The 17171-nt window shown below is 38.4% G+C and overlaps 1 protein-coding gene across 2 annotated transcripts in view; it reads right to left on the bottom strand.

Moving 5' to 3' along the window:
* Window positions 1-12932: 12932 nt before the first annotated feature.
* The window catches only part of ATAD2B (ATPase family AAA domain containing 2B), a 152926-nt gene continuing 148687 nt past the window's right edge, over window positions 12933-17171 (bottom strand). The window contains exon 28 of one of the 2 annotated variants that reach the window (XM_065890897.1): window positions 12933-16336. In XM_065890897.1, the coding sequence (XP_065746969.1) occupies window positions 16295-16336 (42 nt within the window). In that variant the 3' untranslated portion in view covers window positions 12933-16294. The remainder of the gene's footprint in view (window positions 16337-17171) is intronic. The other variant, XM_065890898.1, reaches the window with a different exon arrangement.

Genomic DNA, 17171 nt, shown 5'->3' with positions numbered 1-17171 from the left:
AAGAGAAATCCAGATAAAATAGGGGAGGGGAACAAAGTAACCAGATTTCACAGAAATAACAGAAGAGAGAGCTCTAGAGCCATAAAATTCAGGCTTCCTTGTAAAAGTTCAAGGAAAGTAATTTCATATAAAAAATGAGGACTTTTGTGTGGATTGAGGGAAAATCCCACATAAATATATTACAAGAAAAAACTTTAAAAGGAGAAAGCTACCCTACAGGCAATAAAGGCCCTCCTACAAAATACATGAAAACGATAACCTACTATTTCAAAACAAGCAAAAGGACAAAAAAAAAATAATAGAAAAATGAAAGAACAATGTAAACCAAAATTAGAAAAACTTACAAAGGATGTGAAATAACTCTGAAAGAAAAAAAATCATGTTAGAAATGTACACTAAAGTAGAAAGAACATAAGAGTCAATTTTAAAAAAAATAGATAATGCCTTAAGACAAACAGAAGGGAAGAAAAGGCAGGAAAAATTTTTTTTTAAATAAATTTATTTATTTATTTATTTTTGGTGCATTGGGTCTTCGTTGTTGCACGCGGGCTTTTCTCTAGTTGTGGTGAGCAGAGGCTACTCTTCATCGCGGTGCACAGGCTTCTCATTGCAGTGGCTTCTCTTGTTGCAGAGCACGGGCTCTAGGCACACGGGCTTCAGTAGTTGTGGCTCGTGGGCTCTAGTGCACAGGTTCAGTAGTTGTGGCTCACGGGCTTAGTTGCTCCACGGCATGTGGGATCTTCCCAGACCAGAGATCGAACCCGTGTCCCCTGAATTAGCAGGCAGATGCTCAACCCACTCCGCCACCAGGGAAGCCCAGGACATTTTTTTTAAGTAACAAAAAAATGAAGACATTCCTGGTTCTGGTTAAGACTGAGTAAGCATACTCCACTGTATCTCTCCCAGTGTTTACAACTAAAAGTCCACATAAAACAATATAATTAATTGCTAAGGGCTCCGTGAAAGATAAACAAAGCATGTGAACTCAGTGGGAAATTCAAAACTCAAACAATGACCCACATAGTAGTGAGTTCCCTGGTTTGGCTTTTATCACCTATATCCCCCAGCTTACACTAGGGAAGCCAGAATCTCGGAAGAAAAATGGTCTCTCTACATCCTCCAGACCCAAACCCAGGTGAGCCTCAGTAATGAATCAGCCTCCTCATGGCAGCAGTGACAGTGATATTTTTTCTCTTTCTATCCAGATAAGCAGAAAAGGGGGCTTTGAGGAACCTGACAGTGAGGGAGAAGATCACAAAGAGTAGGGAATGGAGAATGAGGCCCTTTAAATTACTGTATGAGATTCTGAGTTGCACATGCATAGAACTGACCAGGATCAGTGGAGCAAAGGCTGTGAGATCCGAACTACAGCAGAGACCACCCCCATGTCCTGCTAGTCCAGCGGCCCCTGCATGGTGCACATAGGGAGCTATATTAGTTTCCTATTGCTGCTATAAAAAATTACTACAGGTTAGTGGCTTAGGACAACACAAATCTATTATTTTATGGTTCTGGAGGTCAGAAGTCTAAATGGGTCTTATGAGCCAAAATTAAGGTGTCAACAGATCTGTGTTCCTTCCTGGAGCTCTAGAAAAAAATCTTTTTTCCTTCCCTTTTTCAGCTTCTAGAGGCTGCCTGCATTCCTTGGCTCAGGGCTCCTTCCTCCATTTTCAAAGCAAATCACTCCAAATATCAGTGGTTGTCTGGGCAGAGAGCAGGGAATGAACAGGTGGAGCACAAGAGACTTTCAGGGCAGTGAAGTTAGTCTTAATGATACTGCAATGATGGATACATGTCGTTATACATCTGTCAAAACTCATAGAAAGTACAATACAAAGAGTGAGTCCTAATGTAAACTATGGGCTTTAGTTAATAATAATGTATCTATATTTGCTCATAAATTGTAACAAATGTACCCCAGTAATGCAAGATGTTAATAACGGTTAAATGGGGGGGGGGGTATAGGTAAGGGGATATAAGGGAACTCTGTACTTTACACTCAATTTTTCTCTAAACCTAAAACTGCACACACACAAAAGTCTATTGCTTTTTTAAAAAAGCAGTGTGCAAAGGAATATCTAGAACAACTCCCTTCTGTGTAAGAATAAAGGGGGAAAATAAGAAAATATACATGTAACTTTATTTTAGCAAAAGAAACAGCAGACAAATAAACAAATGAGGTCGTTTACCTTCCATAGTGGAAGGGATAGGAACAGTGATACTTCTCTGGATCTAACTATTTTGCACAGTCATGACTTTTGTAAGTATGTTAATGTTTTACATATTAAAACACATAAACAACAAGAATAAGAGGGACATTAAAACTGAACACAGACAAAAAAACAAAAGAACCTAACTATATTTCAAAGAATAACACAACCAGAGTAGATGGGCATAAAGAAGATTAACCGAAGTAACTTTTGAACACAGTATTTAGACTATATGCCCTCAGACTAAAGACAAAAAGCACTATAAACAGAATTTGAACTCTACTTAGTAGGTTTCAAGTTTTTTTGGTAGTATGGGCTAACTTATCTAACTACCTTTTATGTAATTAAAAATTTAGAAGGGGCTTCCCTGGTGGCGCAGTGGTTGAGAGTCCGCCTGCCGATGCAGGGGACATGGGTTCGTGCCCCGGTCTGGGAGGACCCCACATGCCACAGAGCGGCTTGGGCCCGTGAGCCATGGCCGCTGAGCCTGCGCGTCCGGAGCCTGTGCTCCGCAACGGGAGAGGCCACAACAGTGAGGCCCGCGTACCGCAAAAAAAAAAAAAAAGAATTTAGAAAATAAGTACATATATTCAGGATAAAGGAGCTATCTTTCTTGTTGGAGAAGGAAGTTACATATATGGAAAGATGACAGGCCAGGGCAAAGGAAGGTAAAGTGATGGGAAAAGATGTACCATAAAAACACTAATTTAAAAAAAAAACTAAAGTAGCCATATTAGTAACAGACAAAGAAGACTCTGAACAAGGATAATTACAAGGGATAAAGAAGAATATTACATAATGATAAGCAGTTCAATTCACCAAGACGGCATAACAATTTTAAATGTGTGTACAACTAACAACAGAGCGTCAAGCTATAAGAAGCAAAAACTGACAGAACTGAAAGGAGAAATAGACAAGTCTACAGTTATGGATGGGGAGTTCAACACTCCTCTCTTAGTAATTAATACAAGTAGACAGAAAATCAACAAGGATACAGAAGATCTAAACAACGTGAGCAACCAATGTTATCTAACTAAAATTTATAGAAACCTCCATCCAACGACGACAGAATACACATTTTTTTTTTCAGGTCGACATAAAACACTAATGAAGGCAGATCAAATTTTAAACAAAGCAGAATAAATTTAAAAGAATTAAAATCATACTGACTATGTTGACTTTACCAGAATTAAATAAGAAGTCATTAACACAAAATCTGGGAAATTCCAAATATTTGCAAACTAAACAATACACGTTTAAATAATCCAGGAGTCAAGAGGAAATTTCAAGGTAAAATAGAAAATATTTTGAAATGAATGAAAAGGAAAATACAACATTTCAAAAATGTGTGGGATGCAGCTAAAGAAGTGCTTATGAATTTTTAACATTAAGTGATTACATTAGAAAAGAAAAGAAGTCTCAAACCAATAATCTAAACTTTCAGTTTAAGAAACTTAACACAAAAGAAGAAGAAGGAAGGAAATAAACTTAAGAGCAGAAATCAGAAAAATGAAAGAGGAAATGGAAAAAATAGGAAAAATCCATGAAACCTAAAACGAGTTTTTTGAAAAGATGAATAAAAACAGACCGAGCAAGGGAAAAAAAAAAAGAGAGCAAGAAAGAAAAGACATGAATTGCCAATATCAGGAACAAAAGAGGAGATAGCGCTACAGACACAACAGAGATCAAAAGCTAACAAAGACTAATATAATAGGGTTGTGTCCAGAGGACTCAGGAACCAACTTGAAAAGGTTCCCACAGGCCAGAGATTGGACCATTTTAGTAGGAATAAGCATGATAATGGCAGTGCATTGAAATATATTAAATAGGCTTAAATCTATGAATTCATAATGATACCAAGAAAACAAATTCTTCACCTGTGGATGGGGACATCATTCACTTTTTTTTAATTAATTTATTTGTTTTCATTTTGGGCTGTGTTGGGTCTTCGTCACTGTGCGCGGGCTCTCTCTAGTTGTGGCGAGCGGGGGCTACTCTTCATTGCAGTGCACAGGCTTCTCATTGTCGTGGCTTCTCTTGTTGCAGAGCGCAGGCTCTAGGCGTGCGGGCTTCAGTAGTTGTGGCTCACAGGCTCTAGAGTGCAAGCTCAGTAGTTGTGGTACACGGGCTTAGTTGCTCCGTGGCATGTGGGATCTTCCCGGACCAGAGATCAAACCTCTGTCCCCTGCATTGGCAGGCGGATTCTTAACCCCAGAACCATCAGGGAAGCCCCCATCATTCATTTTTAAAACTGGTTAATAAAGGTAAAGAATCAAACTTGGGACTTCCCTGGTGGCGCAGTGGATAAGGATCCGTGCTCCCAATGCAGTGGGACCGGGTTCAATCCCTGGTCAGCGAACTTAGATCCCACATGCATGCCGCAACTAGGTCACATGCCACAACTAAGGAGCCCACCTGCCGCAACTAAGGAGGCAGCGAGCTGCAACTAAGGGGCCCGCCTGCCGCAACTAAGACCCGGTGAAACCAAATAAATAAAAATTAAAAAAAAAAGAATCAAACATTAATCCTACCTTTCCTATATGATTTGCACTATTGAATAACCGGATAATAGACAAGGCAATAATAAATTAGTAAGGAGTGATTTCATTAGAACTCACCATTTGCAAACTCTAATGAATTAAGGTATCTAGGCATTGAGTATCGATTACTGCTAACATCACAAAAAGGACAACCAGGTACTATGTGCCTCCAAGCAGAAGAACACACTCATTATCACTTATAAAGTAGTCTCGCACAAAATAACAAAATAAAACCCGAATCCGATTAGGCCTCTAGATTAGTGCTATCCAATAGAAACACAATGCAAGCCACATGTTTTGTTTGTTTTGGCTGCGCCACGCGGTATGCAGGATCCTAGTTCCCCAGCCGGGGATTGAACCCACACCTCCTGCAGTGGAAGCACGGAGTCCCAACCACTGGACCACTAGGGAAGTCCCACACATGTGTTTTCAAATAACCACATTACAAGAGAAAAAGGAACTAGATAGAAATTAGGTTTTAATAAATTTAACTTTATATATCCAAGGTACTATCATTAAAATATACAATCAATATAAAAACAATGATATTTTCATATTATTTTTGAAATTAGTCTTTAAAATAGGTGTGCATTTTACACTTACAGTATATCTCAGTTTGGACTAGCCACATTTCAAGCGCCCAATAGCCACATGTGGCTAGTGGCTACCATATTGGACAGCACAGCTCTAGATCCAAGCACCAATTTATGGAAAATACAGAGGACAAACAAACATGTTAGCTGCACCAAAGGGATTCAATCAGCAAAATCCAGACTCTGGGAAATTCAACAGGTCAAAACTGGTTTCTTCAACAAACTAATGACAAGGAAAAAAGAGAACAAGGAGGAATCTGTAGATTAAGATATTTTAAAGACAAAAGGGAAAAAAAAGGCAGGAAAAACTTAAATGTAGATTAAGATATTTTAAAGACAAAAGGAAAAAAAGGCAGGAAAAACTTAAATGTCTAGAAATACACACGGTGATAAAACTATAAGGAAGGCAAAAACATCATTATCATAAATGTTAGAATAGTGGTTACATTTGGGGAGAAGAAGAGGGTTTTAATTGGAATGGAGCACATGGAAAGCTTCTGGCTTGGCTGACAAAGTGTTATTTTCTTTACCTGGGTGGTGGTTACATCTTATAACAGTTTATGATAAGCTACACATTTGTTTTAAGCAATTTTCCATATCTGTTATGTTTTATAATAAAAAGGTATAAATTCAATACATACATAAATATTTGATAGGAAAAGTTTGACACCAGCAGGTATTAATTTCCTAAGCTTCGTAATATCCTATCCAAACTTACCACGTCCATCTGTACCCACAGTTTCTGGTCTTCAAGAATAAAAAATCCTTACTCTGATTCAAGACCAACACTGCCACCTATGTTTCTGATTTTATCCCCCCACCCCATCTTTTCTGAAATCTTGATCCATTAATTATCACCTCTTCCAAATCTTCGACCTCCACCTTTCTATTGAGGCAATACAGGATAATGGTAAGTAACTGGACTATTGTGTCAGAATCCCAGCGTTCAAATTCTCCTTCTGTTCTTTACTAGCTGTCAGTCGTGTATCAGTAACAATCTCTGTGATTAACTCTCCTCATCAGTGAAATGAGGAAAACAGTATCTATTTCATAGGGTTGATGTGAAGAGTAAATGAGTTAACAGGTGTAAAGCCCTCAGAAGAGGACCCGGAATCCAGCACCTTTTCAATAAATGTTAGCTACCTCCACCACTGCTACCATCATCTCCATTCCTTCAGTGTATAACATGCTCAGTCTTTTTCACTTTATCAAAATCCTTTCCTCAACCCTGTGTACCTCTCTAGTTATGCTCTCACTCCTTCCCTTTTTCCTGAAAACAACAAAGATTACCAAACTGTCATATCTACTGGCAATGTTTTAGTATATATTTCATTGGTCTCCACTGGAGCATTTGATACTGTTGTCCATTTTAAATATAACATTTTCTCCTTGAGTTTGGTGACACCACTCTTTTGGTAGTGCTGCTTTTGAGAAAGTAGGATCAGTCCCCTTTGTAAGAGACATCCTCTAGTGCTGTTTATACATTTTTGTTCCTCTATGTACCATTTTCATTCTGCTTTGAAGCACCACCTAAGTGGTCTGATTCACATTCACAGTTTGAGTAACACTTATGGCAGCTAACCCCAAAAGTGTCCAGCTCTGAACTCTCCCAAGCTTCAGATGTATTTATCTAAATGTCTGCTGGACCTGAATGTCAAAATGTCCAATACTGCATTCACCCCAGATTTGCTATTCTCTCCTGTTCATTCTCAGCTAATGGCATTACTTATCTATCTGCTTACCCAGGCCGAAACCTAAGAGCAATTCCAGGCTCCTCTTTTACCCTCATCCCCAAAATACAATCACTCTACATTTTCTGCAAACTTGTCCCTTTCTCAACTTCCCAAGTTCAGCCCTGCAGCATCCCTTACCTGGAATACGAGAAATGCAAATAAAATCCTTGTTAAACCTCTAATACTATTTTTTTCTTTACTTTGCTTTAGAAAGAGCAAACTAGAAGCGCCCATAGTTGCCTGAACTTAACATGTTTGCCTCTGTCTCTACACCTTTGTTATACTGTTCCCTCTTCCTGGAATGTTCTCCCCCAGTTTTTTACTGCATATATTCCTTCACTTTTTGAGATGCTGTTAAAATACCATATCCACCTGAAGAACCTCCTACGAATTCCTAGGTGAGTTGAGTTCCCTTCCTCTATGCTCCAATGGCACCTAAGCTAAACCATTATCATCGCACTTACCTAATTTAAAACTTTTTTTTTCTCTTACTATGTCATCTTCTACTGAATATTTATTTCCAAGGGCAGGGACTGTTTTACCTAGCTTTTAAACTCCCATGTCTAGCACTTACTTGGCATATGACAGGCAGTCAACATATCTTGAAGAAAGAAATTTTCTATTTTGTATGTATCTGTCAAATTAATATTTCTAAAGTTCCATTTTCAACATGCCATGGTGTTGTTCAAAAATGTTCAAGGATTGTCACATGATAAAGTATCTTAAGCCTAGTCCTCCATAACAAGACCTCAAACTACACACACAGCTTTATCTTCCACTATACTTCCATATACATATACATATATATATATATATATATATAGCTTTAATTCTAAACAAGTCTACTCACAGTCTTCCAAGCTGACTTTTTGACCCTTACCTCCCAAAACCATTACAACCCCCAAAAATGTTGGCCTATTAAATTCAAAACTTTGTTAGCAACTCACTAGTGATTAATCCACAATGCTGTGTGATATTAAACACACTGCTGTAATGGATACCTGGAAGGGATCGCCACATCCTAACTTCCTTATCTCCAGTAAATTGCTAGTGGGGGAAAGGCCAAGATAACATTTTGTTTAACTTGTAAAAGACATCACATATGTAAGAAAAACACTAAACGTTTCTCCGCTTTACTCACCCTTTTTTCTCCAGTCCAGGCTTCTTTCATCTTTCTTGGCTTGAAACTCATCAGGGATGAGGCGGAGAGGGTTAGCTAATATGGAACTTCTTTCCCTGAGGCTAGGCTTCTTCTGTTAATCAAAACACTGACCTGAGGGCTTCCTTGGTAGCACTGTGGTTGAGAGTCCGCCTGCCGATGCAGGGAACGCGGGTTTGTGCCCCGGTCCGGGAGGATCCCACATGCCGCGGAGTGGCTGGGCCCATGAGCCATGGCCGCTGAGCCTGCACATCCAAGAGCCTGTGCTCCGCAATGGAAGAGGCCACAACAGTGAGAGGCCCGTGTGCCGCAAAAAAAAAAAAAAAAAAAAAACCGAAACCATTTTTATGGGTACATACAAATATAATATTTGTATAATCAGCGCAGTAATGACTAAGAATTCTTGAACATTTACTATGTGCCTGGTACTGTTCCAAGTGCTTTACGTGTGTTGAGTCAAATACATAATCCCCACAATAACCATCGTGGGCTTGGTGCTATCATTATCCTCCATGTTCCAAATAGACTGATGTGCAGACAGGTGACGTAACTTGCAGAATGTCACATAGCCAAGAATGGACATACCTAGGATTCAAACTCATTCTGGCTTCGGCACCCACACTATTACCTTCTCAAAAAATAAAAACACAGACAAGAAAGATATTCATCAAAGGCATCAAAGTGGCTCCCTCTGGGGAAAAAAGTAAAGGAATGGGACTGGGGAGGAGTAGAAAGGGAACTTCAACCTTATCCAGAATTTGTTTTTCTTTAAAAAAAGAACAAAATCAATTATGACAAACTGTTAGCATTTAATTCTGGATGGTGGGAATATGCACACTATATTATTCTCTGTAGTAGTCTGTAGTTTAAAAAATGTTTATTAATAGGGGAGAAAAACTTGAATAAGGGCAAGTGAATTTCTCTTTCACCTTAATGATAGAAAAGAATCCAAGCTCTGAAGCAACACAAGACAGAACCCCAGCTAACACTCATTAGCTGTGTAACCTCGGGCAAGCTGCTTAACCAACTCATCATTTCAGTTTCCCCTTCTGGTAAGCGGAACCAATGACAGTTCTTACCTCATATAATTGCCGTGATAATTAAATGGTTAATTCTTAAAATAGTACCTAACACGAAGATGTTTGCTATTACTACTACAGGGTGATGCCAGTAGACATACTGTCACCCAGGCATTGGCCACTACTAGATAACATCTTGTTTACTCTTTGCCCACTGAACTGTAAGCTCCAAGAGAAGCAGGACCTTGCTGTCCTGTCCTCAGCTGTAACTCTAATGCCGAGAACTGTGCTTGGCAAGTGGCAGTTGCTCAAATTAATTTGTTAAATGAATTTTGACCTGTAGTGACACAGAACTGCTTGTACCTTCCCCTGCAGCTGTCATGCTATTTCACTTCTCAATCTGTGCTTCTGTTGCTCCTTCCGCCTGGAAGGCCTTTCCTATCCTGATGTCTCAGCTCAGGCATCAGGTTTCTCAGGAAGGCTTCTCTGAGGCTGGGCTACATGCTCCTCCTCTGTACACCTATAGTGCCTTATGCAGAACTCAACTGTAACACATGCCACATTATACTGAAATGATGTTTGTGTGTCCATCTACCCATACAAGAAGTCAAGCATAGAGATTAAGGGCACCAACTCTGGAGCCAGACTGCCTGCATTTGAATCCTGGCTGTGTGACCTTGGGCGAATTACTTTATGTCTCAGTTCCCTGGCCTGTAAAATGAGGATAATAATAACTTATCTCATAGGTTCTCATAGGATTAAACAGTTTCTATCTGTATTTGTGAAATACTCAGAACAGTCCCTGCCACCTAGTAAATGTGATATGTTATAACAATCTCATTGAAGATAGACACAATGCCTTGCCCATGTTTACTTTCCCTCAAACTGATGACTTTTACACTAGTCCAAACTAAAGGATTAGTGCCCAAACTAAGTCAGCTGCAACGAAGATGGAGAAGGGGTGATGGGTATTTGACAAGTTTAAAGGGAGAAAAAGTATCAGCAGAACATGTTGCATGATTAGAACGAGATGGACCACAAGAGGATAAAATTTAGGATGACAAGATTTGGATACTTGATGGACATGGTCTTATTCATAAGATGGAAAATATAAGAAAAGCAAAAAGGAAAAAGGAGAGTTCTTGGCAAATTTTTAACAAAATGCTTCATGCAATGCTTAAAGAAAGAACACTTTAAAAAAAGTAGTTTGAACCCTGATCAACCATGACAGAAATCTGGCACATTACATCTAAAAGAACTGAAGCTCCATGAAGACAGGGACTTTTTCTGGTTTTTTGGGGGGGTTTTTTTGGGGTTTTTTTGCTGCTTTATTTCCAACTTCTGCCAACAGTGCCTGGCATACAGTAGGCACTTACTGTGTATTTGTTGAATCTATGAAAGGATGATTTACATAAGTTTCAGCTTTCTCTGTCAATTAAACCAAAAAGAATTACACATTTTCTGTATGTCCAGCATTGTTTTAAATTCCTACAAGGAATATAAAATATAATACTTCTTTTGTATCCCATTTCCCACGTGAATAAATTACTAAGAGTTACATAACACTAGTAATTTACTATGTTACACAGTACAAAATACAGCTAAGTTCTGAGGATGAATGATAGCATACAGGAGATTTATTGGTGTAGAATCTAGGCCCACTCCTGAAATATGAGCAAGATTTCAACAGATTAAGATACTCCAGGTGGTGAAAGTGATACAATATAATGTGAAGGGTCACAAGAAACTAAGAAGAAGTTTTGGTAAAGTGGGACTAGACTATAGAAAAGCCAGGTAGAGGCAAAGGGCAAATAAAATGCCAGCTCCGTCGGAAGGCTTTCCTCATTGCCTCCATCCCTAGACAGAATTAATTGGTTCCCTTCTTAGAACTCTAAACACCACTGTGCTCCTTCTATTACAGCCCTTAACCCACTGAATAATTACTACTAGTATTTGTACCAACCGCCCCTAGCAGACTATAAGCTCCTTAAGGATAGAGAATATGTCACCTGTGTATCACATATGTCTAGCATAGTGCCTAGGACATAACAGACATATGACTGTGAGGGTAAGAGAGGGAATTTGTATTTTAAAAAATAGCCAAGAGGTAACTTTTCAGGTGTTTGGGCATAGGGATAAAATGAAGTAGGTACTTAAATATTACTCTCTCACTTTACTGTAGTTTTGAGTCTGATGGAAACTAAAACTGGATACATAAACCCGGCTTCATCCTTGGAGCCCTCAAAACTTGACTGAGACTCAAATGCAGTTATAAACTCTCTAAGCATTCAGATAAAGCTTTATTTTTTTTAATAAATTTATCTATTTATGTATGTATTTTTGGCTGCGTTGGGTCTTCGTTGCTGCACACAGGCTTTCTCTAGTTGCAGCGAGCAGGGGCTACTCTTTGCTGTGCTGCGTGGGCTTCTCATTGCGGTGGCTTCTCTTGTTGCGGAGCACGAGCTGTAGGTGCGCGGGCTTCGGTAGTTGTGGCATGCAGGCTCAGTAGTTGTGGCTCACAGGCTCTAGAGCACAGGCTCAGTAGTTGTGTTGCAAGGGCTTAGTTGCTCTGTGGCATGTGGGATCTTCCCGGACCAGGGCTCAAACCCATGTCCCCTGCATTGGCAGGTGGATTCTTAACCACTGCGTCACGAGGGAAGCCCCAGATAAAGGTTTAAAAAAATCTGTTTCCCAGGTTTATCATTACCAGTCTTTTGATACAGACAATCAAAAGTAAAAATTAGGGACTTCCCTGGTGGTCCAGTGGTTGACAGTCCGCCTTCCAATGTGGGGGACGTGGGTTTGATCCCTGGTTGGGGAACTGGGATCCCACATGCCGCGGGGCAGCTAGGCCCATGCGCCACAACTGCTGAGCCCACACGCCACAATTACAGAGCCCACGTGCTCTGGAGCCCATGTACCACAACCAGAGAGAAGCCCGCGCGCTGCAACAAGGGATCCTGTGTGCTGCTGCTGGGACTCAATGCAGCCAAATATAGATAGGTAAATTAATGAATATTTTTTTTTAAAAAAGTAAAAATTATACAATCTGCAAAACTAAGAAAAACAAAGTCTTACTCAAATTCAAACAGTTCCTTTTTACTGTGAAAAAAAAGGAAAAAAAGAAAATTAAAGATTTATATAGAGGAAGTTTAGTATACTAATCTTGGGACATGAAAAGGTGTCTCGTGGCAGACAGCAGAAACATGGGCAATCTAAAGCCAAGAACATTCTATTCACTTAAAGGAATAAGCCTCTCAAAATTCCGGTATGAAATCTCTCTCCACATTTAAATTCTATGTATTGTTCAAAATACGCTGATAACTACCTGATTAAAGAGAAAACACTATAGATTAAGTGAACCATACTACCTGATCGTCTATTGTAGCATAGTCTTCCAATGAGAAAAACAAATTTCAGAAGTAATCCATTTGCTGCTACACAACGACTTTTAGACAATCTTCAATTGAAGTTAAAACCACACTTTCTCAACAGAAAAACTTTTACATAAAAAATACTGAGGGCTACTAAAATCTAAAAGAATCATATAACAAGATTTTTGGCATGCTTAATTAATAAACATCAATACGTCCTAGCTACAAAATAATGAGTTCAGCTAGAAAGTAGCATCGCACTTGCAGCCAACAGTAATCATAATTACGCTAAAGAAAGACATGTTTTTCTTGTCATCTTTATTCAAGTATTTCACAGCAGTTATATTACAAATTACAGTAAATGTTCAAAATTCCAGAATTCAAAAATTAAATAATTTATTTCAAACTAATGTAAAATGAAGTCAAATGCAAAATACCAACTTAACACAATTCTAAATTAAACTACAAACCCAAAACAGACCATAGTTGATGAAGTGTACTTAATCTGCAAAGTAGACATACATGACTGAAACCAAAGAGGACTCCCAAAGTCTAAATAACCAAATGTACAAAATACAAAAGATGTAGGTACAAGTCCAAATTCAAGCTTACAATGTGATTACAAATAATAATTATAATAACAATGGCATTCAGCTACGGGACCTGACACTGAAGATACCTACTGAATAGCACCATAGCTGAACCAACTTAATCAAAAAATGGGAAGATATTACCACCCCACTCCCTAAAAATAAAATCCAGTAAACCTACAAATACATTTATTGGCATATGAGAAAAATCAAGTCATGAAAGGACATTAAAAAAAAATAATCACAGGTGAGATTCAAGCTCAAAAACACAATTAACTCCACAGCCATCAGTTTCAACCCTAGTGCGGTTCCATCATCTTCGAAAGGCTCCTATGGTCCCCACAGCTGAGCATTAATTATTGTTGGGCTGTGCCGTGATACATATTTTAGTGATCTGAGAGCAAGGTTCTACACAGGAGCGTATCATTTATAATGCTCACAATAGGAAATAAGAACAGAGGTCAATTTGTACATATTTTTGCCAATGCTATATGGCAAAAATTAAGAACTTACAGAAAGGTAAACAAAATTGAGTCCACTTGGATAATTTCACAAGCTGCTTTAAACTATAGAACCACCAGATATCTGTAAAATAAGAAAAACTGGTATAGTGGGGGGGGGGGGAAGGGGCCAGAGGAGTTGATACAATTTCACCTCATTTTTCTCCCCTTGGCATTAGATTGGCTTTCTCTTTAAGACCTAAACTGTTCAAAGTGGCAGTTCCTATCATACTGAGGTTGCCTCCTATTTCTCCATCTATATCAAGGTTAAAATTTAAAAACTTGATATTTTGGAAGCATTTTAATGCTAAACAGAAATAAATTTCCCTTGTCAAACTCACTGATGGCTAAAATCTTAATTAACTTGTACAAATTTAGTAAACTACTAAGAACATGTGCATTTTTTTTTCCATTCACAAGTGCTGCTGTTACTTGAACAGAATGCTTCTGAATTAGAGTAACTGGAATAAATATTTAAAGAAAAATAGTGCAGCAAGAACCTGAGACTTGCAAAAAACCCTTTTACCAGAAACTTGCTACAAAAAATCTGCTACATCTTATTTCATCAAATCTTTAAATTCTGTAACAATTTCCATCAAAATACAAAATGCTAATGTATTAGACTGTAAAATAGCTTGAACTGGTATGATGGTAATAAATTACTAAAGTAAGCATGAAAATCCTCCCAATAATCAAATTAGAGGTTTCAAATAACCTCCCCTTTAAAATTGGTTCATCGTTAATCGCACTTGCCCACCTTAAAATACAGTGTGCCTACATGGGTAGTATCTTGAATTATATATGACTAACTGAATATTTTGAAAACTTCCTAGGTATAAAGAAAACAAGTGGCATTATTTAAAAATTAAACTAGAATTAGAAGGCATAAAATGTTAATGTAAATGCAAAGAAGCACTTCAGATTACTGCAGTAGCCTTGGCCAAAGTGTGCTTTCTGAGCTGGCATCCAGCACCCTACAAAGCCAGAGACGAGGAGACAAGTACCTTAGCTTCAGCATGTAAACGGTGGCAAAGTGAATACAGAACTCTGTAGACACTGTTGGTAACTAAAATACAAAAAGCTGAGGTAGCTCATTATCTCTGCAGTAGTCCAAGACCGTTTGCTCTAATTAAAACCCAAACTACATGTGTTGCATATATTGTAAAGACACACCTGCAGCTAACAGCTATAATGAATGAAGATATCAAGAAAACTTGTCAAAATTTTCTACTTTTTTGTTTAAAAATCATCTGATAAAAAATGTCACTGCACTCCCTTTGTCTCTTTGCAACTGCCTAGACTGTGTCTCTGAATTTGTAGAAAGTTTTTGTAAAACTAGTAACCCATAATTAATTTTAGATAAGTACAAGTCACAGAAATCGCTTAACAAGATCCAAAACAGGTTCCAATCAAAACGAATAGTTGTGAAGGTAAGCTTATGATAAGGGATTTAAACATTAATACTGTTATTCAAGGACCATACCAGAGCTCACTTGCAACTATGCATATAGAAAATGAATTTTATGGAGCTTCTGACAAATTCCTCTCTTTTCTGTCCATTTGGCAAGTCCGGGCTTTAAACCAAAACAATTTATTATACATGAAAATCGTTCTTCTCGGGGAACTCAAACATGAATAACTATTAAACTGCCATTGACAGAAGAAAATAGAATGTCACTCCATTTTCTGACCATCATTGTCATCCATACCAAAAAGGGTGTGTGTTTTTTGATGGACTGTGAATTTTCTGTTGTTGTTGTTTTATTATATGTTTCTTAAACAGAAACGGATCATACAGGAAAACTTACCATTTTAGTATATTATGTGGCTTAACCACTGTCTTGATTGAGTTTTGAAAACAAGATAGGCATTTTATACCACAACACTGGTTGCCTCTTAATGATACAGAGTATCAAAACTTATTTTCAGGGTTGTGACCAAAGAAAACATTCTAATCCATTTGCTACAAGTAAGCCCATCCTTGTGTTTAGCCTTATCCTTCTCGAATAAAAAGGCACATTAAAGGCAGTTCTAAAGAGCCTAATCTAATTTTATCCGGTTTCTTCAGTTTCCCACCAGAATATACCATAGCCAACTTTAAAACAGGCTTCAGTCTGTTACCCAGAAGAAAAAATAAAAACAAATATGATAAAAGGGGAGTGGGGGGGGGAAAGGTTGCCCACTGTTTAAACAATTCAACACACTTAGAACTGCTCCATCCAGTTTCCTCGTGTTTGCTGGTCTGCTCCCTAAGAGAGGTCTCCAAAAGAGAGTGCACAAAAAGAGAAGCAGAAGTGAGAGCAGTTTCTGTAGCACCAAAATCTCCAATCTGTGGGGTTGTATTTTTTATTTGTGGAAAATACAACATGTTTCTGAAGTTCTGTTTGGTTCTTGTAGGCTGGTTGGTTTCAGGTACCTGAGACAATAGCACCAAATTCAACAGAGAGAAAGAATGAGTGAGAGAGCACTTTACACCAAGGCTCTGCACATAATTGGTGCAATTTGAAATTGAATGGCTCAGAAGACTGCTCTGGCACGAGCAGATGGGAGAGGATAAACCACTCTTCTTGAAAGGTTCATAGGAATGTCTCAAACATATGAACTGTTCTTTCCATCTCCTATAAGGGGGGAAAAAGTACATGTTATCTATTAAAGGAAAGACAAAAGCATTACAGAAAAATTCACTTCAAATTAACTTTCTAGATAAAGAATTTTAGATACAAAGTTAAGCTTTAAATATATTCCTGATTACAGTACCATAGCTACTGTGTAAGACTATCTGCCCTAGACACGTCCAGATGCCTCCTACTTTACATTCAGGCTAATGAGGATGATGCTAGCAACAATGAGCACTTATTGTGCCAGATACTGTACTAAGAAATTTACATGTATAAGTAATCTGCCAGCTAAAAACAGCAGCAGGATTTGAATACAGGTAGCCTCACTCCAGAGCCTGCACCCTTCCTGACTCATTATATTCGACTGACTCCCAAAGCACAATGAATGTATTCAGTATAATAAAACTTGTACCCAAAGTAGAACGTACCCTGCTCCCAGGGCTACTCACTTCAATCAGAGATGAAATTTAAAAAAAAAAAAAAAAGCCAGAAAGAGTCGATGCCATCAACGCCAGGAATGCCACTCACTGGTGATTCTGCTATAGATTCCTCCTCTCCTAAATGAGACCCCTAGATTACAGGGTTCCAAGACCCATACTGCAAGATGTTTCAACTGCTGAAGAGTATTCAATCCATTCACGCTAATCAAATGTCAAGCACGTGAACAAAGTTGTTCTAGAATTTTTAAAAAGTAAAGAACTCTACCCCACACATTACATTCAGATGGGCAAATGTCAAATACATCTAAGACATTTGGTTTTCCCTTCCATCTTTAAACACCTCCAAAGAAATTATATCCTACCTCTCTACAAAACTAACAGGCCATACTAACAGA

This window comes from Phocoena phocoena, chromosome 14, assembly GCF_963924675.1.
Source record: "Phocoena phocoena chromosome 14, mPhoPho1.1, whole genome shotgun sequence".
Lineage (NCBI taxonomy): Eukaryota > Metazoa > Chordata > Mammalia > Artiodactyla > Phocoenidae > Phocoena > Phocoena phocoena.
This window is presented reverse-complemented; position numbering and strand designations above follow the sequence as displayed.